Here is a 27,147-nt window from a genome sequence, read left to right as displayed (position 1 = left end):
AAATGTCACCTTTTTTGAGATGGCGTTAAGTTTTCTTAAGTGGTAAAAGGATCTGTTTTCTGGTTCTGTTTGAATGCATGATTGCTGCCGGTGCAGGTCCTTTGAATACAATATCTGGGACAGTAATGTATTACAAATAACAAGAAACCTTCTGAATTCATCTATGTCATCTGCAGAGGAATTGTGCACATGAGCGCATTCATTTAAACATGCAGGCACGCACAAATGGGCACATATGCATAGCGTGACGAGCCTCGGGTCTCTGTGTGAAACTAAAATGGCAACAAATGGAAAACATAAAATGTGTAAATAGTTGATATTGTATGCTAATTCCCAAGGGTGAGTCATTTATTTTGGCAAACACCAATGTTCCTCATTTTTTTGACCCCCTTTATAATCCATGTATAGAAAACAAAAACAAAAGAAATAACACACAGCCAGTGGGAGAGCTCAAAAATGCTAAAATTGAAACACAAGTTCATATATATATTTATATATATATGCACTCAGCAAGTAATTATATATAAACTGGCAGCAAATTTCTGGAGTCCTGCGTTACCACAAAGGGCTGAAGCTTGTGCCACCAGGCTTCTTCTTCTTTTGACAGTAGCAAAAGAGTTTTTATCCCAAAGTATAGGAATAGTCCCGTATTGCAATATGGAAAGCTTTATATGTTTGGTGAAATCAAATATTCAGATAACATGTGTAAAGCACATATTTTGCCACCCTGTTTTTTTTCTTTATAGGCACACATTTCCCAAACATCTACAGTGTTGTGTCTAAGTGATGTGCTGGCAAAAACAGGAGTCAGTTAATAGAAAACCAAGTAACACTTCTTCATGTCCTTGTCCTGAATGATGCCATATTTCCCCTGTGTTGTTTCATTGTGGGTCCCCCTCCTCTAGTTGCTCTTGAGGTTTAGAGTCTTCCCTCAGAGCTACAGGCCATTCTGGTTCCTCCTCTGGATCCTCTCCTTCTATCAGCTCCTCTCTGCTACCTGACTCCTCTTCCTCTTCATGAATAGCCAGAATAGGTTCAGCTACATTGTTTAAATGGACAGGCTCCGCTCCTTGTGCCTGTTTTTGGTTCTCTTCTGCAATCACCTTTTTCCACATCTCGTGGTTCTCCAGCAGGTGCTGCGTGATCTGGCAGAAGACTTTCCTCCTCTTCTTGGGAGTTGCTTTCTCTGGAGAAAACAAACACCTCCGTGAATTAATACGTCCGTCGTTCTCTGTGATCAGACATCTTTGGCAGGGGTAAAAACTTACGAGTGGGAGGAAATGCCTCCCCAAACGTCTCATCTTTTACAGGAATCTAAGTTCTTCTTTTCTTTTTGTTAATCAAAAAATGCTGCCCATGAATGCACAAACAAATTATTCTAAACAAATAAATTTCTCTTTTTAGATAGACATTCAAATATAAATACTGTTATCATTATTGCAGATTTACATTTGAATACTTACGGGACGCTTCCGAGCAGGTGGACGTGTCTTCTTCTGCAGTATCCTCCTCATCCTCCTCCTCATTCTCTCCAACCTCTGGCCCCTCCTCCTCCGGGTTGGGTTCCACCCATCGTCCAGGCATGAGGCTGGCCGAGTCATAGGAGTTACACAGGGGTCCAACGATGTGGGTGATGAAGGATTCCTGGAGTTTGGCAAGCTGTGGGGCTGCTCGATCCATGAAAGGGCTAACAGGAAGGCCAAGGCTGGACTCCTCATCACCCTACACAAAGTACAAGCCATTTAGATATAAAATTATCGCCAGTTAATTTCATATTGTTTTACAGGAAATGAGTAATTGTGGTTAGCATAAGCATAGTTGATTCTGAGATTGGGTTTGACTGAAGGGAAACCAGGTGGAAAAACTGATGGCAGAGGTCAAATTTTCCAGTACACCATAACAGTGACCTGTCACACACAAGAGCAGGATCTCTCCTAAATGGAATCCGGCCATAATTAATATATTTATCCCACTTCAGCTTCTGATATGCAAGACAAAATTTGAAAACCGCTGCCATAGATTTTTTGTTTTGCAATAAGAGATGTTTTTAGTCATCTGTTAATTCAATTCAATTCAATTTTATTTATATAGCGCCAAATCACAACATAAGTCGCCTCAATGACTGCGAAGGCCGGCTGCTTAAGATTCATATCATTTGTTTTTGTCCAGGTCATATGCCAATCAAAGAAGAGCAAGTACTAATACTGAAACATAGTCGCCCTCTTCTGTATTTTTTTTCCTGTACGTAGACTTCTGGATTTCAGGCATGATTGATTTTTTGCTCCCCTTAATTCCTCCTTCATTTAATCCCTCTGACATATTGAGAAAGTAATGGAAGTGCTCCTTCTGAGAGCTGCTATTGTGTAAGGAGCTGTCATAACTCCATGACAGGACTATTGTATCTTTTCAGTCACATATTGTACATTTTAATTTTACATTGTATCTACATATAAGAGAAGAACAGTGGAGACAGCTGGGGTATCTTATAGCTTTGTTTAAAAAACAACAACTAATGATTCATATATGCTGTAGGCCTTATGTATGCTTGGCTTCGTTGTCATTGTAATAATATCATATGTAATCATGGCCTATTTTTTTTTGGTCCTGCAGTACCAAACAGAATCTGTTTTTGCCTTTAGTCTAAACCCACCCACAGTGAATTTTTGTTACAGTATTTAGGCTTGGCACACACCTCAGCTAATTGCTTCTGGGTCAAGAAGAATATGCTCAAGCCCTTATCTTGACTACGGTTACTAGGTGACGACACACCCTGGGCATTATGTGCCTCTGAATTTTTTGGGAGGAGAGGCACATAGAGCAAAAGCTCTACAGGATATTTGCGTTCATCACCACGTCTAGCAGCACTGTCCTTTTAGTTGTTTTGTATGCGGTGATGCTAGCACAGCTGCAATTCACGTCAGATCAGTTTTTGGTTTCACCTGAAATTTCAACTCCATAAAAGAAAAGAAAGAAAGAGAAAATAACCAGCAAAACAATACATCTCAATACTTTCCAGCTGTCACAGAGCGAGAGGTAGAGGGTTACACCCTGGACATAGTTGCTAAGCTGTTGCACGGCTAACAGAGAGAGAGAGACAACCATTAAGCTCACATCTACAGCCAATTTAGAATCACTAATTAACCTGACCCCACTAACTGCATGTCTTTGCACTGTGGAAGGAAGCTGGAGTACCTGGAGAGATCCTGAACATGCAAAACTCCACACAGAAAGGCCCAGACGGTAGATTAAAACTCAGGACTTTCTTGCTGTGAGCCAACAGAGTCAACCACCAGGCTCAAACGGGCTCAAACACTCAAGTGTTTTTAAAGCAGGATGTGTGTCAGTGTGTGCCTGTTTGTCTATGTCTATTTGTCAGGTCAGTTTTAAACTCCCCCTCTCTCTGAGAAAAGCTCAAGTTCGACCAGGTTTGGGGCCTATTTACCCGCGACACACTCCCTGCCCGTGGCTGGTGCCCCCACCAGTGAATTGCTGGTTCTCGGTGTCTGGGGCTGGATACTCCGGTGTGTACTGGCTCGCTCCTGGCGGCTGCTTTGCGGGGCGTGTATGAGGTGCCGTAAGGGACATTATTACTGAAACGCTCTCACACACACAACTGAAACGCTCTCACACACACTACTGAAATTTTAGCTCTCACACACACTACTGAAACGCTCTCACACACACAACTGAAATGCTCTCACACACACTACTGAAACGCTCTCACACACACTACTGAAACGCTCTCACACACACTACTGAAATTTTAGCTCTCACACACACTACTGAAACGCTCTCACACACACTACTGAAACACTCTCACACACACTACTGAAATTTTAGCTCTCACACACACTACTGAAACGCTCTCACACACACTACTGAAACGCTCTCACACACACTACTGAAACGCTCTCACACACACTACTGAAATTTTAGCTCTCACACACACTACTGAAACGCTCTCACACACACTACTGAAACGCTCTCACACACACTACTGAAATTTTAGCTCTCACACACACTACTGAAACGCTCTCACACACACAACTGAAATTTTAGCTCTCACACACACAACTGAAACGCTCTCACACACACTACTGAAATTTTAGCTCTCACACACACTACTGAAACGCTCTCACACACACTACTGAAACGCTCTCACACACACTACTGAAACGCTCTCACACACACTACTGAAACGCTCTCACACACACTACTGAAACGCTCTCACACACACTACTGAAATTTTAGCTCTCACACACACTACTGAAACGCTCTCACACACACTACTGAAACACTCTCACACACACTACTGAAATTTTAGCTCTCACACACACTACTGAAACGCTCTCACACACACTACTGAAATTTTAGCTCTCACACACACTACTGAAACGCTCTCACACACACTACTGAAATTTTAGCTCTCACACACACAACTGAAATGCTCTCACACACACTACTGAAACGCTCTCACACACACTACTGAAACGCTCTCACACACACTACTGAAACGCTCTCACACACACTACTGAAATTTTAGCTCTCACGCACACTACTGAAACGCTCTCACACACACAACTGAAACACTCTCACACACACTACTGAAACGCTCTCACACACACCACTGAAACCAGAGGCATTTCTGCTGAACAGGAAGTTGTTTCCTGACAAGGAAACTGATGGAAAAAGTGGTATATTTCAAAACACTACAAGGATTTCTACTCAGCAACCTGCTAGTACAGCAGTCCCCAACCTTTTTTGCGCCACGTAAACGATATAAAAATAAAAAAACGATAAATACCATGAAAACCATAAATAGAAATGTGTTCGAATTTTTGTGGAGGAATAAAACCCATTACATAGAAAGATCTCAGCTTGTGAAGGGATACAATAAAGGTGGTATCAAAACTCCAGAATTGGAATTTATGGTTGGCACCCTTAGAATTAAATGGTTAAAATCTTGTCTGTCACAGCCAGACTCTACTTAGCTCCACATCCCATGATTCTTGTTTAATAAAATAGTATACAGGATTAGAATTTATTCGAAATGTGATTTTGCGGCAAATAAAATCCCCATAAAGATATCAAACTTTATAAAACAGACGTTGCATTTTTGGGAAAATGAGATTTACCCACAACTTCTCCCCATAATTCAACCTTATGGAATAATAGGGTAATAACACTTAATCAAAAATCAATTTTCAAGAGTGACTGGTTTGAACAAAAATATTATATTCATAACAGATTTGTTGGATGATAACGGTGTCATTCTAAGTTACACAGACTTTTCAGAAAAATATTGTCTAAACTGTTCTCAAAGAGAATATAACAAATTTTGTGAACTGGTCCCACTGCCTCTGCTTCATTTGATTAAAATTTTTATGATATACAATAATTTCTCATCAGTGCTCCCAAATTTATTGCTAGGGCAATGTCAGCTGTTTGATAAAAATGCAATAAGAAATTTGTTAGTAGTTTCTTCAAAGACAAAATATTTCATAGTTACAACAGAATGGTTACATGGCATGGTTCTAATTTAGTTATTTCATATACACTGGATAAAGCATACTAAAAATTTATGAAATAGCCTATTCTACCTAAAGTTAAAGAAACACACTTTAAACAAAACTAATACTGTGGCAGAATTTCTAAAAAAAGAGATTTGGCTTTGAGGTGGATCAGTGTTCTTTTTGTACTGATGAAAATGAAACCCTAGAACATCTTTTTTTTCCCTATGCCCTATCAGACAATGTATTTGGTGCAACTTAAAAAATTGGATTTCCCTAAATATTAATGATGTGCCACTGTTTGAATTACATCATAATTTTTTTTATATGGATCATCTAGCATTGGATGTCTCAGACATTATTAACATCATCATACTTTTGAGTAAATATCATATCCATTGTGCTAAATGGAGGAACGCTAAGCCTTCTCTCCCTGGTTTTATTGATGATTTTAAGATATTTTTCTTTGCTAAAAAAGACAAAAAGCACATATGCCAAAAAAATAACCAGGATAATGCACGTCTCCCGCTATTCTAAATTTTGACTTATGCTGAGGCTAATATATTGTTAAGTAATGCAGCTGTCTCACTAAGGTCCAGAATCGATTTGTTCCACGATTCGATTCAATTCAATTCGATTTGATTATGGGGAATTTTGACAGTCAGAAATATTATAATTCAGATCAGTACATTTACATATTTTTGTATTTAAAAAAAGGAAGCTGACACACGCAAGACTTTATCAAAGGTGTGAGCATCACAGCAGATGCCTTTGTGTCAAAGTAGCTGAAGATAAAACACATAAAAACATGAAGGTGGTTTTCCTGGCCTGGGATTTTATAAAAATATTCTGCAGTACATCAAAAACGAAAGAAAACCATTAATCAACATATGAACGTTACCTCTGACGTTACAGCGGTTTTATTAGAGACACGGCTAACGTTTTGCATTTTGCATAATTTAAAAAAGTTTAAATTTATTCAGTATTGAACGGCAGAAATTAGGTTTTCTTTTCGGAAGTATGTAAAATGAAAAAAAAAAAAAAAAACAGCGGCCGACTGCGCTGTAAACAACAGTAGACTTGTGCATAACAAGCAAGCGAATAATACAGAAAACAGATTTTTAGACGGGAAACTGTTCTTGAAGTACAGAGAGAGAGAAAGAGAGAGCAAAACAGTGAGGGAATTCATGACGATGTTTATGTGAAGCGCAGTTTGGATCTTCTTTTGCTGCTGGTTCAGTCAATATTGTTTGGAGAGAGATAAAACTAACAGCTTTAGAATCGGCGCAAAAACGGCGTGAAAACAAAGCGCGGACCTGCCGACAGATCAGAGTCAGCGAGCTGTCGGCTTTCAGCCCCGACCGTGTCCGTGCTGTCGGGTGAGAAAGGCGACATCTCACTGATTCTGATCCGCGGGTCCGCGCTGTGTGTTTACGTCTTTGTGCAGAAGCCGTGTACCTGCTCTCATTTACTGTCTTAGCTGTTTGGTGGTTGTTGAAATTTTGTGAGGTTTCACCAGAGATTCTGGCATTTCGGGTAAAATAAATTTATATTAAAAAATCGATTCAGGATTTTAATGAATCGATTTCACGTTATCCAAGCCAGAATCGATTTTAATCAATAAATCGATTATAAAAACCCACCCCTAACTAACAGGTTGCTGAGTAGACATCTGTGTAGTGGTTTGTTTGAAATCTAACACTTTTTCCTTCAGTTTCCTTGTCAAGAATTAACTTCCTGTTTAACTGAAATGCCTTCCTGTTCAACTGAAATGCCTTCCTGTTCAACTGAAATGCCTTCCTGTTCAACTGAAATGACTTGGTTTTTCAGTAGTGTGTGTGAGAGCTAAAATTTCAGTAGTGTGTGTGAGAGCGTTTCAGTTGTGTGTGTGAGAGCGTTTCAGTTGTGTGTGTGAGAGCGTTTCAGTAGTGTGTGTGAGAGCTAAAATTTCAGTAGTGTGTGAGAGCGTTTCAGTTGTGTGTGTGAGAGCGTTTCAGTTGTGTGTGTGTGAGAGCGTTTCAGTAGTGTGTGTGAGAGCTAAAATTTCAGTAGTGTGTGTGAGAGCTAAAATTTCAGTAGTGTGTGTGAGAGCTAAAATTTCAGTAGTGTGTGTGAGAGCGTTTCAGTTGTGTGTGTGAGAGCGTTTCAGTTGTGTGTGTGTGAGAGCGTTTCAGTAGTGTGTGTGAGAGCTAAAATTTCAGTAGTGTGTGTGAGAGCTAAAATTTCAGTAGTGTGTGTGAGAGCGTTTCAGTAGTGTGTGTGAGAGCGTTTCAGTAGTGTGTGTGAGAGCGTTTCAGTAGTGTGTGTGAGAGCGTTTCAGTAGTGTGTGTGAGAGCTAAAATTTCAGTAGTGTGTGTGAGAGCGTTTCAGTAATAATGTCCCTTAGGGCACCTCATAGGCGTGGGCCCTGCTCTTCTACTCTATTTTTCTCTCCCTTCTGCTCCTTCTGTTAACTTTTTCCCCAACTTCATTTTCTTTTACTTTTTCTTTTCTTATAGGCCTCCAGTCTTGTCTGTTATGGCTCTTTATCAGTCTACTCAATCCGCTGGTGAAGTATTACAAGTTGTCACAAGTATTCAGGGAGTTGGCAGAGGCCACAGGTAAATACTCTTGGTTTCCTGTCAGCTTCTCCTACCTTTATATGTATCTTTTAGTGTGTGCTTTCTAACCCCCCTGTAGGTGTAAATGTGAGAGTAAATGGTTGTCTGTCTCTATGTAACAGTCTTGCAATAGACTGGGGACCTGTCCAGGATGTACCCTGCCTCTCCCCCTATGACGGCTGGGACAGGCTCCAGGCCCCTGGGACAGCCGAGTTAGATAAGCAAAAGAAATGGATGGATGGATGCTTGCCAAAACTAACAACAAAAGCTGACTTCTTGGAGAGCATCTGGCAATATAATAGATTGGTGTGTATGCCCCAAGTAAGACTGAAGTTCATAAAGGAGATGGACCAAAGGCCCTAGATGTGAAACAAAGAACAGCAAAGAACGACTTCTACACAATGTACAGATATAAATCTACAGTATTATAAATACTGTGCCACTGCATGGGGAACGCCTCAACTTTTACAAACTAAACAGAGCACAAAAGTGTCATCAAAGGGAAGTTGGGATAAATGAAAATTCAGGCGCCTACATGAGGAGGCAGTTAATGAAATTTTCTTCCAGCCATGAGTTTGTATTAATTTAGACAGCATCTGCTCACTGTCATTATATAACGCTTCTGTTTAGGCTACTGTAATGACAGGGAAAACCGGATCTCAGAGCTCCTCCTCCCCTCGTTGTATCCTCTTTTATGTGAGTCCAACTGTTAATAAATTCCATCAAATTGAAGATCTGTCTGAGATCCAGTCGTTTTATAAAACTCATTTGGTTTTGCGTTACAATCTTTCTGCTCTGTGGGAACAGAGGCTTTCTAGTCTATAGTGTACAGTATGACACTTGGGGTTGGTTACCAAGGCAACTAGGAATCCTTGCTATAGCTGTTATTCATTCATATCCGGGAAGACGTCACACACAACATACATGCTGTGCTTTTCTTAGGGCCAATTTTTACAAATATTACATGTATTTATTTATTTTCTGTCTAACAGGGTTATGTTTTCTTTCATGGTTCTTTGATACAGTGCTATCCTGGAAATAGATTGCTATTTAATTGTAAATCAGAAGGAATCTTTTTGAAGAAAGAGTATGTTACTGTATGCTAATCCAGCCGGCTTTCCTGGCTGTTTGACTGCTGGTTTATTTTTTGCATAATTTCCACTTTCTCATGTTGTCAGACTCATTGCTGACATCACTGCTGTAGTCCAATCATCTTTCTGCCTGCCTTCTGTGAGCCAGTGAGCCTCCATCCTCCATTACCTTGGCCTCCAATAACACTGTGAGCAATCTTGAAGTCGTTGTATGTTCTTCAATATCTCTAAAATTAGAAACATCCTTTCTCAGAGTGAAGCTGAAAAACTAGTTCATGCATCTATTACTTGTAGACTGTAATTCGTTCTTATCAGGCTGTCCTAAAAACTCCCTTCACTTGATCCAAAATGCTGCAGTAAGAATACTGACAGGGACTAGAAAGAGAGAGCATATTTCTCCCATATTATTATCAATGGCTCCAGAATCAAATTTAAAATCTTTCCCATCACATCGTCCCTCTACCTTTGCTGTTGCAGAATTCAAGCCATTCATTTCAACTCAAGATTAGTTAGAGTTCAGTTCTCGCTTAAAATATCTCCTCTGTTTCTGTTTCTCTGTTTCTCCTCTGTTTGTAGGACTTTAAAGACCTGCATTTCCAGATCCGGGAACCGTTTCTATCCAACAGCCAAAAATGAACTCAGTTTTCCCCTCCCAGTATCTTTCCAATAGCTCTAAGTCACTAGTTGCACAGAAATAGCACTTTTTTATTTTATTTTTATCTTTTAAGTACATTGCTTTATAGATTGGATTTCTATAGTATTGCATTTTTTATTACTTTTTTATTTTGTTTTGTTTTTACAGCTTTATTGGGCATGTGTAAAATGCAACTTTCTCTTGTTAAAGACAACAAATCTTATTGTATGTGTTGCATGTCATGACATTAGAGGTAGTCTAATTCTACTACCTCTAAGTATATCCTGTAAATTACATAGAAATAAAAGCTAAATTGTTGCTAGCATTGCTTCAGCAATGTTATTTCAGTCTATGAAATCATAATCAGTTATTTACACATTATTGTTATTATACAAATAATACATATTAATGCATAAACCACCCGAATATTACTAAAAAGGTCATGGCTAAAAAGTTACACTGACACTGGTATGATTAGTGTTATGCGACAGTACTATACTGTACTGTGTGGTGTCATGTTGGTGTGCAGGTGCACCCTGACCTTTAGCTTAGCTGAGTTCTTAGGTCCCATAAAAGATTGTTCACACACCTGTTCATAGAACTCATTGACAATGCCCTCTGTCCATTGCAGATGTAGCTCCTTGCACTTCAGAGGCCCATTTATATCAGCGAGTTTGATGCACATCTGGCAGACTAGCAACCTGTCATTCTCGTTAGACCAGTCGATACCTGTAGATGGATCATCACCTACCTGAGGGATTGACAGACAGCCATGACAGCATTAGCATATTCAAACATGTTATGTAACCACAGCTATAATCTTCTGCTGAAATGTTTTCTGTTAAGCTTTAGTTTACAGCATCAGTTCATTGGACTGAGGACGAAACAAACATATATAAGACTTAGGATTATGTAGTTAAGCTAATACTGACATAACCCAATTCTTGTTGTCAAAGCTACTTACTATATAAACAATGCTTCAATAAGGTGCTTTAACCTATACAGAGCTTGAACATATTTCTAAGAAAAGCAGGACTCAATCATATATAAAGTTGATCTCAGCACTTTTTGAATGAATCGATTATTTCTAGTTAAGCTTAATGAGCTTCGGATCTAAAGAGGCTCAGGAAACAGGAAAGCTTGACGGCTACTTCACCCAAAGCTAATTCGCGTCCAGGAAGAGCAGAGCAGGGACTCTGAGAGACCTTATTGTTACTTCTGCTGCCAAACCAGCAACCTCAATGTTAGCTGACAGGCCTTGGCCATCGAGCAGCAACGCTGTAGTAGAACTCACAATGAGAGGAATGCGGACCCTCAAATCGAAAGCCAACACTGTGTCTGCACTCCAGTGAGTTCTTGAAGGCTATGGGGTACTTTGTGTTGTTGACTTACATTGAGAGCACTGCAATGTATTGCACAAACAGATCTGCTCCTCGAAGACCACTTGACAGCTTCCTTTTCCTGAAGCGTTGTCCCAGTTTTTAAAAGAACTGATCTGTTAGGAAAGCATGTCTACAGAATATGTTTGACCCCAACTTTTCCAAGCAATTTATTACTTGGCTATTTAATTTTAACAATAACCAAAAAAAAAATCAATTGTAAGCTTTTCATGTTATATTTGAAAACAGATATGCTCAACTCAATGTTTACACTGGCTTAAAAGGATAAACTACCTCTGAAGAGTTCTTTAATTTGTCAAATGAATGTGAAACATTGAACAGGGATGTTTTTAGAATACCTTGGCATTGAACTCAGCTAGGAAGTCAAAATGCTTCTTCAGATCAGTGGCCAGTATGGCCTCAATGACCAGGAAACGGAAGCGTTTGAACTCCACATGGTCCAGATTGACCAGGAAGTTGTACTCTGGCTGTGACAGGAAGAGGTTCCAGGCTGCGGCAGCGTGGTGGTTTTCCAAAACTGAGCGGTCGTTGTAGAGCACCGCCTGTCAAACAAAACAAACCATAATTGTTAGACACTACTGACAGGGAAATTAAAGCCTACATTATTGCTCTCTGATAGGCAAGCTACTCTTTCAGTATCATTATGTCATCATTGCTCAAAATTGGGTAATTTACTTAATACAATAATTTCTATGATTTCTTTTTATTGATAACACAATGTAGAACTAGACCAAACAGTAACATTTCTACCTGGTAACCTGTAAACAGGTATTCTAACTGTTGATTTGTTTGTTTTTTGAAGCAGGCTGACAGTGAAATAGACAAATAATCTATCAAATCATAATTCAGGTGAAAAAGAAAAACAAGGGTGTGACAGTAAATCAAGTAAACAAACTTTTATTTAATCACATACTGTTGACCATGCTGTAGGCTGAATAGCATGAGCACCTGTGGGGCGCTGGTGGCCACGAGGAAAGCGTTTGTCCGCCCTGGGTGATCATAATCGTGCATGGCGGCAGCCACGTAAAGAGCCATGAGCTCCAGAGCAGGTATGAGGCCTGACAGGCAGCCATAACCATCTTCTGACACAGTGTAGGTCTTTGAAACCAGGAAGCCCATGTGACTGTGTGTTATTCCACTGTCGGAGTCTAGCCACGGGGGAGAAGACAAAGTGAGGAGGCTGAAGAGAAAGGTGTCAGAATTTACACAAGACACACACAACTGTACAGTACCTTCATCTGCACACACCTAAACACGCGCACGCACGTGCTCTGGAGCACAACACACAGAAGCACACACACATACTTTAACGTTCAAATCCACTTATATGTGGATCAAAGGGATGGCCCAAGTAAGGCATACAAATGAGGTTATGGAAATATGGGTAAGAGGGAACTCTAATCTGCCTGCAATTTCATGCTGTTCTAGACTTCAAATAGTGTTTGGTATGCAAGTGCCAAAAGCCTGAGTAAGATAAGACCAACTTTGAGTGGGATAAGAACACACACTCCTGCAGGTTTGATACTTTGACATTAATGAGATGGCTGCAGGGGATGTGAAAAAATTCAGGATAAAAAAAAAATGACCTACATATAGAAAATCTTAAGCGCAAAAAAGTACAGTAGAGCAAATATTGTTCTTATTTAAAAACTTGACAACAAGTTTTGCATACTTTTATGGACTGATGGATACACATACACACCTGTCAGGACATCAGCTGTCAGCATGCATGCACTGATGGACATACCTGAGTCACTGGCAGAGCCGTGGTCAGTCATGAGGCTGGGCAGGCCAGGCACAGGCTGCGTGGTGAGGTACCAGACTGCGTGAAGCACATCTGTGGCATGGACCCTGTTGTGATCTGGATTAGAGAAGATAACAAGTCTGCTCAGTGTGTGTGATCGTCTCCACCAGGGTGCAGTGTTGGGCTGCTAATGTCTGTTCAATTAAACTTCAAGGCAGTGCAGAGTACTAATGCTGCATAGATTGCTCAACATTTCCATCTAGTGGCTGCTTTCATCCTTGCAATGAGTAATCTGAAGCAAAGTGAAAAACAAAAGCAGGAAGATGCTCGAGCTTACATGGTATGTCTCTGTAACCATTCTCAAGGGCATGGAAGTAGTTCATGAATTCTTTTACGGGGATCTTAAAAGTCTGAAACAGGCCAGTGTCCTCAAAGAGCCTATATGATACCTGAAAGATAAAATATATATATATATATCAGACCCCATGGACATCACCAGATCCAGATATATTAAATATAACAAAAGTGTTCAATAAATGTGTAAAACTGAAAAATGTAATGAAAAAAATTAAAAGACAGTGTTATAAATAGTAAAGTATGCTACTGTTTTGTAATATAAAATAATTTGTCACTTTGACACTCTGGCGGACCTGACTGAGGATTCGTCCACATTTCCCATTGGTCTTCTCTATCAAGGTGAAGATGGGGAAGTTCCAATTGTTCAGCTGACTCATCAGAGGTTCCAGGCCCTCCATTATTAAAGGCTCTGGTGCCAAGATTGGTTTGTCCTGCGTGAGTAACAAATGGTCAAAAGACGTGAAAACAATAAGGAAAATATTACATAAGGAGTACATGTTCCTGTTTTATTAGCAGTACTAATGTGACTGAGACAGCTGCTTTGGCCCGCCTTACCTCCGGAGGTATTAGTGCATGGAGGATGACATTCTGGGAGTTTTTTCCTTCTTCTGCATCGTCCTCTGTATGTGCTACATCACTGCTGTCACTGTGGTTGGCTTCGTGGGTGCTGTCATAGTCTGATGACACAACCACTTGGTCCTCTGCTGGTGTAAGAAAAACAAAGAGATGTCACACTGCGGCCTCGGGAGAAAATCCACTGTTAAGCTTCTTAAACTGATGCATATCACTAGGTTTCTTGGAGTATGTGGATTTACGTCTTCTCTATATCCACTTCCTTTAATCCTGGCTTGTTGTAATAGGTTATTTTCTGCAGGTCCCATAGAAAGTCACTGCTGCCTTCATTAACACTCAAAGATCCCCGATTGCTGCCTCTCACGTGACTGAAAGCAAGTTTTAATAGTGAGTCTGCTTGGAGGTGCTACTTTATAAAGCAGCACACTTAGTTCTTTCTACAGAAACTTATATGTGCTCATGTTGAGTGCTGCTCACAAACTTTAGGAGCAGTAGAATAAACAACATTGTAGTACATTTTTAACAAGAATGAACCAGCTCAGCAACAACAAAAGAGCCGAAAGACCACAGAAGACAAAAAATGCACGATGACAGAATTATTTCCATAGTTAGAAAAAACTATTTCACAGCATTTAACCGAGTTGAGAGCACTCTCAATGAGGTAGGCGTATCATCGTCTACAATCAAGGTCTACAACCAAGAGACGCCTTCATAAATACAGAGGGTTTACAACAAAGTAAAAACCACTGGTTATGCTCAAGAACAAGAATTTCAGATGAACCCAAGATTAATGATGGGAGGATAAAAATATGGTCGAGAGAAACAGCTCGTGATTTGAAGCAAACCGAGGTATTTGTCAAACATGGTGGAGGCAGTGTTATGGCTTGGGCATTTATAGCTGCCAGTGGAACCGGGTCACTCATCGTTGATGATGATGTGACTGCTGATACGAGCAGCAGGAGGAATTCTGATGTGTAGGGAGCTATATAGATTCAGCCAAACTGATTGGACAGCTCTTCACTGTGCAAAAGCAACCCAAGAGTTTCTATAGGCAAAAAAAACCCCAAGTCAGTCATTGGCCAAGTCAGTCACCTGATCTCAGCCCAACGGAGCATGCTTTTCAGTTGTCAAATACAAAACTTGATGCAGGAAGATCCACAAATAAGAAGCACCAGGTGTTCTCAATGAGGGAAGCAAGAATTTGGCGATGACAATGTGTTTTAGACTTTATGCATCCATTAATGTATAAAATTATGTTAATTTGTCGAGTTAATTTTGAGCTTCTTAAAATGCAGACTGTGTGTGAAAATAGCTGTAATTATTAAACAGTTGATGAAAAGTGGTTGTTAAACCCCTTGAATTAATGCTGAAGTTTGCACTTCTATCACATTGTGACTGTTTGAATTCAAAACCACTGTGATGGTGTAGAGAGGCAACTAACTGTATGAGATACTGCAGAGGTAGTGTTCCTTTATCATCAACACAAACTCATTACTCGAGTCATTTGTTTGGGGTTTTCTGTGCGTGTTTACTATATATATCAATCTCCCATATCAGCTGAGTGCAATGGAAACAAACAGTCTCAAAGAGAGAGAAACAAAAGCGATTCAGTGTTTATGCCAGCAAACGTAACACAAACACTCTTCCCATGCTGCTTTGCGGGAATGCTAGAAAGACTGGGGGCATACCTGAACGTGGTATCCTGTCTCCCTTGTCTAAAGAGCCCTCACCGTGGTTCAGTCTGATGTATGGTCTCCCACAACTGTAGAAAAGAGGGGATTCACTGTTAGTTAAATAAAAGAGTTTCTATTTATCTCAGATGTGCATTCCTAACTACTGCGTGTGGATATACTTGAGTTACAATCACACTCTAGTGACCTGTATCTTTTTTGAGCAGATGACGATAACATGAAATTTTTATTCCTTTGATTTAATTATTTGATTATTATCAGAATGCAAATAATTCCACACCATTCACAGCAGTTCAAAGTTAACAGGCAAAACACATGGAAGATAAATACAGAATATATGTATTAGTCTATCTGCGGCTCTGCTAAAGAAGTGTGAATATCGCCGTTCGCCACATCTGTCTTCGATGTGTAAACAGTCAGAAGAAGTTGTCAAGTAGGGGAAAAAAAGAACTTAATGGGGTTCCTACTGTGCAGCCCCCACACGAAAACAGCCGTTGCACACTTGCTTCAAGAAAATACGTAGTAATGAATCTAATGGATGCGCACATTAACACAATGCAACTGGAATAAACAACAAAGCAAACTCCAAACGCTGGCATTGTTATGAATGATTCATTAGAAACTGAGCCCACCCTCTTTGAGATTTATGACAGACCAGTGTCGGCCTCAACAACAACTCACTTTCTCAGTCTCAGATGAAAACATTCCCATCTGATGACTGGCTTTATAAATCAAACAGCAAATGTTATCTTCTGTGGAAAGAACTGGCCTTTACTGGTCAGTTAGCTGTGTGACACCACGGGGAGCCTCCCAGACTTTTCCCAACAGATTTTCCGTGTTTCTCCACTGAGGCCACTGTCAGGCTGTAGGTGGTTCCAATTAAAATACCTCTCCCTAAATGTTGTAAAACCTGCCTACTCGGAGCAGGAAATGCCTGCCGTTAGAGCATGGTGTCACAGGGAGCACAAAGGCCTGTAGTGTGTCTATCTCCTCCTGATAAAGTGTTTCTGGAACACTTTTGAGCTGTACCCACCCAGCATAATGCTCCTAAGGCCCCAACAAAGGGAGTTCTGTTGTGTTTGTACGGCCAGGTTGGACCACTGTGTCTAATGCCTAGCAGGTGTGGAATATAAAATAGTTTGATAGTTTGGCGGTTGAACAGTTAGTACATTATTGTCAGGGGGGTCTGGGCAGGCAGCAGCACTTGGCTTAAAAGGTTTACTTTTAATGAAAGTTGAAGAACTGGCAGACACTTTTCCTATTCTGCTAATGCAGCAGAATAACCTCGGCTACTGACATTGAGCCTTGAGCACAAAATGTAAATAAGGAGGCCGGTCATTTTCAGTCGAGGAATCTGCCAATCATATATCAAGTGGCTCTGCTTTTATCTCTCGCTCTCTCACTCACGCAGAAACTATGTACACATGATACACACTCCACTTTCATTTTGCTATCATGTTCTATGCTAGAAATAACATTTATATACCAGTAGTAAGAATTTACTTTGCCTTTTGGGAGAACGCAACTGTCAGCTGTAAACACATTTGCTGTGTGGAGTCAACAGACACCATCCTATAGTGTGGTTTTATTGAGGAATTCAAAGTGGAATTTAGTTACATTTAGCCAAAGGTTTTAAGGTTGCGGTTTCTCTAATACAACAATGTCGCTATCTGCAATTCTGTAACCTTAACCACGTAAAGATTGAAAAATATTTCTGTGTAGAGCGATGAGTCTTACAGAAAAATAAACGCACCGAGGGCTTCAAATCAATTTCAATATGTGGTAGTGTGTAAATGATTATTCTACACAAGCTCATTGTTGGTAAGAACAAAAAAGAAATACAGTTTTTCCAAAATATCTCCCCTGTTTTCAAAAAACAGGAAATTTAACATGCATCATACAGTGAATTTTAGATTTAAAAAATGACACGCGCTATATTTCAATCAACTAACCACACAACTTCTTTTGGTTCTTCTTAGTACAACTGCTCGTGTCCTTTTTTCATTATGTCATTGTGCTCTAAAATCAGTTTTATGGATCAGGCGCAGTTTTGTCTCATCATCAAGGTCAAGGTTGGTTTCTTGCCTTATAACATACATAATTTTCAAAGTCATAAAAAAAAAAAAATTGCTCTTCATCTCTAAACCAAAAGGCACTTGGCACTCACTCTGTAACTATGATGCTTAATCAAGCAAATGTAATTCAGTTTAAATTGCAGCCCTGCCTGCTTTTCCTCATTTTTGAGGACTTCTTCTTGTATGGCCTGAGCCGTGCCGTAAGCTCCGGCTGGCCTCAGCCTGCTAACCTTTCCGCTGCAGATTTTTTACTCAGCCACTTGCAGCAGGTTGACAGATTACCTTTGGTTCAGAGCCACGACGGACAGTGCCAAAGCCATGATAAACACCGCAGCTATTATTTCTGCTTCCAGTAATCTACCTACTCTCGAGCCAGATGACGTGAAGAAGATAACAACACAGTGGCTGGGGCTGAGGGAAATGGAAGGCATTCAATTGGGCCCTTTAAACAGGGTCTATCTGATAAAAAAAAAAAAAAAGGTGATAATGTAGCTTTGAAGTTGGTGTTATTCCTTCTTAACAGTGTACGTCATTGAAGGCTGACATGATGGAAAAACGAGGGAGGGGGAAAAAAAGAAGCCTAATGTCCTAATTAAGATTGTGCAGATTTGATGATGGAGTAGAGAGAAGGCAATTGAAGCCATGTGTTCATTTTCGCCCAACCTCCCTTCCATGTGTTCGCTCTCTCTCGCCTTCCCTCTTTCCCAACACTCTGTGTGAGGATGTATCAGGAATGATTAGTGGTGGTGTGTCAGTGATGTGAAAGGAAATTCATAGGCTTCTGGTCTTGGCGCCAAACACTCTAACAAATACAGTTTAGAGTACATAAATTACCAAAAACACTCCTTATTACTCCCTAACATGTGTGATTTAGGTGTCAAAGCCTACTTGAGAAATGACGTGTTGGCAGGTTGCTGCTTGCTAAGAGACCATCAAAGGTCGGATCCCAAACACAGCAAGTTGTTTTCAGTCAGCATGGGCTCTGGTTAAGTGTCTTTCAGCTAAACACCGAAGCCTTACCAGCCCTGTTTGATTATTTCAGGCATCTGGATAAGAGCTAGATGCCTACAATGCATTTAACTGAAGTGCTGCTCAGAAAAGAGCCCTCTCCACTGCTGTGAACGAAACCTGGAAAATCTCTGTGTTTTCCAATTGTTTCCGGACCGTGTAAGCCAGAAGAAGCAGCTGTATCTAAGAGTGCGAGTGTGTGAGTTAATTGTGGTGTTCTCGTGACTGGGGAGAGAACCAGGTGTTTGTTTACACTCAGTAAGTGGCCTTAGCTGGGGCATGCTGCTGGGCTGCGCTAAGATATAAGACCAGGCAACGGGGCTTTGTGTACAGAAGCTTTGTGTTCAAGTATCACACTGTCACTGTGCAAACAGGACCAAACACGACGCTGGCAGGCGCAGGCTACGCAGGTCTTTGGAGGGCTGAAGGCACAAAAGAAAGCAGTGCAAAGAGTTTAATGCAGTAAAAAAAGAACTTAAGGCTTTCTAATATAGATTGATTATTACAATAAGCCTCCACTCAGACTTTTGTTAGAGCTTTTAAAAAGAGGCACAAGGTTCATTTTTGTAGAAAAATATACACAATACAACATCTAACCCTAAATACTATGAGCATCACTCTGACACCATATCAGCCAGGACTCCTTTGCAAAGTCTTTCCATAAGAGTATGGAACTTGGACAACAACACAATTTTAACTGTTTTTGCCTCCTTCCACCATCGCAGTGGATTTTAAGGTGTGATTGAAGTGCAGAGTTTCAGCTTTAATTCAAGGAGTTTAACAAAAATTTACCTTTAAGGTATTACAGTAATTTTTAGACATAGTCCTGAATATAATTTCGGGAATACTTATGGGTCTTTGGCAAAGAATTTCTAATGGGATCTCTGTTGGAATTAATTAAGTAAGTAAGTAAAGAAAGCCAGTTTGGTCATGGAACATGAGTTTAACGACCACAAACTGAAATAAAAACTGTGGGTTTGTTTACCACGAGGTGAAGACACAGCATTGCCGACTAGACTTTTTCTCCAAGGTATAAAAAAATGTAAAAAACTACCTTGGAAACAGCACACATGTGGTTTTTATGGAAAACGCTTACTTTTACAGTACGACCATTATCATTAGATAGCTTCACTTAACAAATCTTAAAGCAAAAAACTTAACAATACACAACTAAAGTCTGGCTGGTATCACTTGCTAACGACAACATGGATGAAATCACTTGAGCCAGGGTACCTGCCCTCATTAGCCACGACTTGTACACCTGATTGAACATCGATGCCCTGTGATTGCTATTGTTTCATGCTACTCTAAAAAAAAAAATATATATATATATATATATATATATATATATATATATATATATATATATATATATAAAAACACCCAGCAAGCCCCTGCGGGCGGTTTATCCTTCAAGCTCGGGTCCTCTACCAGAGGCCTGGGAGCTTGAGGGTCCTGCGCAGTATCTTAGCTGTTCCCAGGACTGCGCTCTTCTGGACAGAGATCTCCGATGTTGTTCCCGGGATCTGCTGGAGCCACTCGCCTAGCTTGGGAGTCACCGCACCTAGTGCTCCGATTACCACGGGGACCACCGTTACCTTCACCCTCCACATCCTCTCGAGCTCTTCTCTGAGCCCTTGGTATTTCTCCAGCTTCTCGTGTTCCTTCTTCCTGATATTGCTGTCATTCGGAACCGCTACATCGATCACTACGGCCGTCTTCTTCTGTTTGTCTACCACCACTATGGTTGGTTAGCCACCACCATTTTGTCCGTCTGTATCTGGAAGTCCCACAGGATCTTAGCTCGGTCATTCTTCACCACCCTTGGGGGCATCTCCCATTTTGACCTCGGGACTTCCAGGTTATACTCGGCACAGATGTTCCTGTACACTATGCCGGCCACTTGGTTATGGCGTTCCATGTATGCCTTGCCTGCTAGCATCTTGCACCCTGCTGTTATGTGCTGGATTGTCTCTGTGGCATCTTTACACAGCCTGCACCTGGGGTCTTGCCTGGTGTGATAGACCCCAGACTCTATGGATCTTGTGCTCAGAGCTTGTTCTTGTGCTGCCATGATTAGTGCCTCTGTGCTGTCTTTCAGTCCAGCTTTGTCCAGCCACTGGTAGGATTTCTGGATATCAGCCACCTCCTCTATCTGCCGGTGGTACATACCGTGCAGGGCCCTGTCCTTCCATGATGGTTCCTCGTCTCCCTCCTCTTTCTTGGGTTTCTGCTGCCTGAGGTATTCACTGAGCACTCGGTCAGTTGGGGCCATCTTCCCAATGTATTCTTGGATGTTCGTTGTCTCATCCTGGACTGTGGTGCTGACACTCACCAGTCCCCAGCCCCCTTCCTTCCGCTTAGCGTACAGCCTCAGGGTGCTGGACTTGGGGTGAAACCCTCCATGCATGGTAAGGAGCTTTCTTGTCTTTATGTCAGTGGCTTCTATCTCCTCCTTTGGCCAGCCTATTACCCCAGCAGGGTACCTGATCACGGGCAGGGCGTACGTGTTGATGGCCCGGATCTTGTTCTTACCATTCAGCTGACTCCTCAGGACTTGCCTGACCCTCTGCAGGTACTTGGTGGTTGCAGCCTTTCTAGCGGCCTCTTCATGGTTCCCATTCGCCTGCGGGATCCCCAGGTACTTGTAACTGTCCTCTATGTCTGCAATGTTGCCTTCTGGTAGTTCAATCCCCTCAGTTATGACTACCTTCCCTCTCTTTGATACCATCCGACTACACTTCTCCAGTCCGAACGACATTCCAATGTCATTGCTGTATAGCCTGGTAGTGTGGATCAGTGAATCGATGTCTCGTTCACTCTTGGCATACAGCTTGATGTCATCCATGTACAGGAGGTGGCTGACAACTGCTCCGTTCCGTAGTCGGTATCCGTAGCCAGTCTTGTTAATGATCTCACTGAGAGGGTTCAGGCCTATGCAGAACAGCAGTGGGGACAGAGCATCTCCTTGGTAGATCCCGCACTTGATGGTGACTTGTGCTATGGGCTTGGAGTTGGCCTCTAGTGTTGTACGCCACATCCCCATTGAGTTCCTGATGAAGGCTCTTAGGGTTCCATTGATCTTGTACAATTCTAGGCATTCCAGTATCCAGCTGTGGGGCATTGAGTCATAGGCCTTCTTGTAATCAATCCAGGCAGTGCACAGGTTGGTCAGTCTGGTCTTGCAGTCTCGGCTGATTGTTCTGTCTACCAGTAGCTGGTGTTTTGCGCCTCTGGTATTCTTGCCAATTCCTTTCTGTGTCCCGCTCATGTATTGACCCATGTGCCTGTTCATCTTAGCCGATATGATCCCTGACAGGAGCTTCCATGTAGTACTGAGGCAGGTTATTGGTCGGTAGTTGGAGGGTACCGGTCCCTTCTTGGGGTCCTTGGGGATCAGGACCGTCCGGCCTTCAGTTAGCCATTCCGGGTGTCTCTCGTTAACTAGCAGCTGGTTAGCAGCACAAATGAACCAGCTGCTAGTTTTTTTTTTATATATATATATATATATATATATATATATATATATATATATATATATATATATATATATATATATATATATATAGCAGCTGGATAGCGTAGTGGTTAGACTACACGCCTTTGGAACAGAGGATCGCAAGTTCGATTCCTGCCTGGGGCGTCTGTATCCAGTAAGGGTCCTAAGGCTAGACCCCCTATGCTAAGCAAGCCTACCGCAGACATGAGCGAGACAGATAAATATGAAGGCATGCCGGCTCGGACGTCGCCCGGATCAACAAGGTCCGCGTCAGGTGTTGAGGAACCAGGGCACCCTGACGAAAAGTGGGCTACTGGAACAAGAAGGCATCGGTGGGCAAGGGACGAAAACAGGGCGTTGTTGGAATGCTACTACACAAGTAACCCCGGCGGAAGGGGCTACATGAATAGGATGAGGGACCTATGGATTCTTCGATACCCAACATCCACAATGACGGCGAAACAACTAGTAGCTCAGTGTTCCAACATTCGAAAGAAGGGACTGCTCTCACAGCTAGAGATTGACGAGGTACAACACAAATGCTACGGCAAGGAGGAGTCAGGACGCCAGGTCAGGGGGGAGATATCATCACCCCCACCCGAGATTGGGTACATAGCCCCAAGTGTGATAGGAGAAGGATCATTGAGTGCGGGAGGAACTGACCTGAAAAATAGGATCATGGCCAAGCTTGAAACCTGGATCCCCCGTAGCCGGTTACCAAGATTACGTGAAGTACCCTCAGAAGGTCTGCTAGATGATGTTAATGCAGCACTACGGGCAATACCTACAACCACGATTACCGACACTAACAAGCTGATCTACAATACGGCAGCAGTGATCAGTGAGATGCTTGGCTACAAGTTGAACAGCCACAAGGGGCAGTACCCTCCATGGAGAAGGAGGCTAGAGGGCAAGATCAAAGTAGCACGGAGAGAGGTTAGCCAACTAACGGAGTTGCAGAAAGGTGCGACGAATAAGGTGCCTAAGAAATACAGCAAGCTGTCCATACCTGAGGCCTTGGAAACTGCCAAGCAAAGACTCACAGCCTTGGCCAGCCGCTTGAGGAGGTACACCAGAGAGATAGAAGGCAGGAGAATAAACCAGCTGTTCTCCACAGAACCAGCAAAGGTGTACTCTCAGTGGCAAGGGAACAATAAGAGAACAGCACCACCAAGGCTGGAGACGGAGCAATACTGGAAGAGCATATGGGAGAAGGATGCAACCCATAACGGCAATGCTCAGTGGCTAGAGGATCTGAGGGCAGACCACAGCGACCTCCCTGAACAGGGTCCAGTAACCATCACAGTGGCAGATATCCAAGAAAGGGTCTCCAGTATGAAGAGTTGGACAGCACCAGGGCCCGACATGGTTCACGCCTACTGGCTGAAGAAGCTAACTGCACTCCACGAGCGTCTGGCAGCACAAATGAACCAGCTGCTAGTTAACGAGAGACACCCGGAATGGCTAACTGAAGGCCGGACGGTCCTGATCCCCAAGGACCCCAAGAAGGGACCGGTCCCCTCCAACTACCGACCAATAACCTGCCTCAGTACTACATGGAAGCTCCTGTCAGGCATCATATCGGCTAAGATGAACAGGCACATGGGTCAATACATGAGCGGGACACAGAAAGGAATTGGCAAGAATACCAGAGGCGCAAAACACCAGCTACTGGTAGACAGAACAATCAGCCGAGACTGCAAGACCAGACTGACCAACCTGTGCACTGCCTGGATTGATTACAAGAAGGCCTATGACTCAATGCCCCACAGCTGGATACTGGAATGCCTAGAATTGTACAAGATCAATGGGACCCTAAGAGCCTTCATCAGGAACTCAATGGGGATGTGGCGTACAACACTAGAGGCCAACTCCAAGCCCATAGCACAAGTCACCATCAAGTGCGGGATCTACCAAGGAGATGCTCTGTCCCCACTGCTGTTCTGCATAGGCCTGAACCCCCTCAGTGAGATCATTAACAAGACTGGCTACGGATACCGACTACGGAACGGAGCAGTTGTCAGCCACCTCCTGTACATGGATGACATCAAGCTGTATGCCAAGAGTGAACGAGACATCGATTCACTGATCCACACTACCAGGCTATACAGCAATGACATTGGAATGTCGTTCGGACTGGAGAAGTGTAGTCGGATGGTAACAAAGAGAGGGAAGGTAGTCAGAACTGAGGGGATTGAACTACCAGAAGGCAACATTGCAGACATAGAGGACAGTTACAAGTACTTGGGGATCCCGCAGGCGAATGGGAACCATGAAGAGGCCGCTAGAAAAGCTGCAACCACCAAGTACCTGCAGAGGGTCAGGCAAGTCCTGAGGAGTCAGCTGAATGGTAAGAACAAGATCCGGGCCATCAACACGTACGCCCTGCCCGTGATCAGGTACCCTGCTGGGGTAATAGGCTGGCCAAAGGAGGAGATAGAAGCCACTGACATAAAGACAAGAAAGCTCCTTACCATGCATGGAGGGTTTCACCCCAAGTCCAGCACCCTGAGGCTGTACGCTAAGCGGAAGGAAGGGGGCCGGGGACTGGTGAGTGTCAGCACCACAGTCCAGGATGAGACAACGAACATCCAAGAATACATTGGGAAGATGGCCCCAACTGACCGAGTGCTCAGTGAATACCTCAGGCAGCAGAAACCCAAGAAAGAGGAGGGAGACGAGGAACCATCATGGAAGGACAGAGCCCTGCACGGTATGTACCACCGGCAGATAGAGGAGGTGGCTGATATCCAGAAATCCTACCAGTGGCTGGACAAAGCTGGACTGAAAGACAGCACAGAGGCACTAATCATGGCAGCACAAGAACAAGCTCTGAGCACAAGATCCATAGAGGCTGGGGTCTATCACACCAGGCAAGACCCCAGGTGCAGGCTGTGTAAAGATGCCCCAGAGACAATCCAGCACATAACAGCAGGGTGCAAGATGCTAGCAGGCAAGGCATACATGGAACGCCATAACCAAGTGGCCGGCATAGTGTACAGGAACATCTGTGCGGAGTATAACCTGGAAGTCCCGAGGTCAAAATGGGAGATGCCCCCAAGGGTGGTGGAGAATGACCGAGCTAAGATCCTGTGGGACTTCCAGATACAGACGGACAAAATGGTGGTGGCTAACCAACCGGACATAGTGGTGGTAGACAAACAGAAGAAGACGGCCGTAGTGATCGATGTAGCGGTTCCGAATGACAGCAATATCAGGAAGAAGGAACACGAGAAGCTGGAGAAATACCAAGGGCTCAGAGAAGAGCTCGAGAGGATGTGGAGGGTGAAGGTAACGGTGGTCCCCGTGGTAATCGGAGCACTAGGTGCGGTGACTCCCAAGCTAGGCGAGTGGCTCCAGCAGATCCCGGGAATAACATCGGAGATCTCTGTCCAGAAGAGCGCAGTCCTGGGAACAGCTAAGATACTGCGCAGGACCCTCAAGCTCCCAGGCCTCTGGTAGAGGACCCGAGCTTGAAGGATAAACCGCCCGCAGGGGCGTGCTGGGTGTGTTATATATATATATATATATATATATATATATCTCAAAGACCATTGGAGCTCTTCTGAAAGCATATTTTTTTTAACCATCCACACAAAATGAGTTTCTAAATTCATCTGCGAGTGAAATAGGCCATGCAGTTGCAGAGTCATGCCTCATTTTACATCTGCAACATTTAGTCCAAACAATTGTTAAAATAGGTTTTGAGGGAGTTCGCAGAAGTAGCGAGGTCGCTTTTACCTGAAGCTTTGCTGACTGTATGTAAGTGAGCTGATTCAAATCTCTGCACTTGGAAGCTGTAATTTTGGAAAAAAAAATCTTCATGTATTAATTTGGGGTTTTGTTAGAATACGAGCCATAAATACATAGAGATACATTTACCGCTGCTCTTTATTTTTAACACGGGCTAATGAATGCTAATGAACAATGCAAAGGTTATCCTGAGCTGAAGTTGTATTCTCTGAATCTATGCTGGCAGTTTTCAGTGAATCTTAGAATCATCAGACGTAGCTGTCGTAAATTCTCCCACTTATTAATATTTCAGATATTAGATCAGACAAATGTTCTTATGCAGCATTTGAGAATTGCATATACACAAACCCTACTTTCCCCGTTGGTTGGTACACTACAGGAAACTGAGACACTGCTTTGAAATCCAGGGACACCCGGAAGCTTTGGTACTTGCAGACAAACGCCACAAACTGGATGGGAAGAGACTGAATAAGGTGGATGAAACACTAATAGACTCTTTCTTGTTGAGGCATATTTAATATTTTAAAATCAGAGCGTATGTGCTGTCTAGTGCTGCTTTTGCGTCACAGAAATACTGTATGCATGAAAACTCATGCGAGCATGCACAGCTGAAAAATTTCAAGCTGAAACTCCTTTGAAATTCATGAAAAAAGCATAATTTCCCCTGTGCTGCTCTAAGATAATCCAAACATAATGTTACAGTAATCACAAAGTAATTGTAAGGAATGCTATCTCTGCACTGATCACAGTAAATTGTGCTTAAACAATTCACTTAGTAACCACAACAGCTTTAATACATGTGGATCCTGTGTTTATTCAAGATTTGATGCAACAATGTGATTTAGTGGGGGAAAAAAACCAAGAGGAAAAAAACAGAAAAACCTAGCACTTCCCATCAGATTCACTGCATCTGCTTTAGTACTGTATGCAAACAAATGCTTATCAGGACTTATGTAACCTCTAACTTTCTCCATCCTGCATCATATTTCTCCTAAAAAGTACAAAAAGCTTGAAAACACCTCCATAAAACCACACACTGTCTATTCTATGAAAGGCTCACAGATCGACTTTGGAGCCATGATACTTCTGTGTAGCGTGAGCCTTGTGCTATCTTCAGCACTAATGTGCTCAGGGTTGATGTGCGTCTTAGTTATTCAGGTTAATGCGTTCGCCTGTGGGACATATTTCCATTCTGGCTCCCACTGCACACAC

The 27,147-nt window shown here is 42.4% G+C and overlaps 1 protein-coding gene across 2 annotated transcripts in view; it reads right to left on the bottom strand.

Annotated features, from left to right (window-relative positions):
• Positions 1 to 850: 850 nt before the first annotated feature.
• Positions 851 to 27,147, bottom strand: part of LOC146628088 (cGMP-inhibited 3',5'-cyclic phosphodiesterase 3A-like) — a 94,610-nt gene continuing 68,313 nt past the window's right edge. The window contains exons 5-14 of one of the 2 annotated variants that reach the window (XM_085357565.1): positions 15,598 to 15,671; positions 13,892 to 14,040; positions 13,630 to 13,767; positions 13,317 to 13,428; positions 12,983 to 13,096; positions 12,184 to 12,383; positions 11,574 to 11,777; positions 10,425 to 10,586; positions 1,464 to 1,722; positions 851 to 1,186 (exon numbers count right to left, since the gene is read on the bottom strand). In XM_085357565.1, coding sequence (XP_085213691.1) covers positions 882 to 1,186; positions 1,464 to 1,722; positions 10,425 to 10,586; positions 11,574 to 11,777; positions 12,184 to 12,383; positions 12,983 to 13,096; positions 13,317 to 13,428; positions 13,630 to 13,767; positions 13,892 to 14,040; positions 15,598 to 15,671 — 1,717 coding nt within the window. In that variant the 3' untranslated portion in view covers positions 851 to 881. The remainder of the gene's footprint in view (positions 1,187 to 1,463; positions 1,723 to 10,424; positions 10,587 to 11,573; positions 11,778 to 12,183; positions 12,384 to 12,982; positions 13,097 to 13,316; positions 13,429 to 13,629; positions 13,768 to 13,891; positions 14,041 to 15,597; positions 15,672 to 27,147) is intronic. The other variant, XM_085357566.1, reaches the window with a different exon arrangement.

The sequence above is a fragment of the Diplotaxodon limnothrissa genome, linkage group LG7 (genome assembly GCF_057381915.1).
Source record: "Diplotaxodon limnothrissa isolate DT_005_m linkage group LG7, D_limnothrissa_male_GT1.1, whole genome shotgun sequence".
Classification (NCBI taxonomy): Eukaryota; Metazoa; Chordata; class Actinopteri; order Cichliformes; family Cichlidae; genus Diplotaxodon; species Diplotaxodon limnothrissa.
The sequence above is the reverse complement of the archived record's forward strand: the minus strand, read 5'-3'. Positions and strand labels throughout refer to the sequence as shown.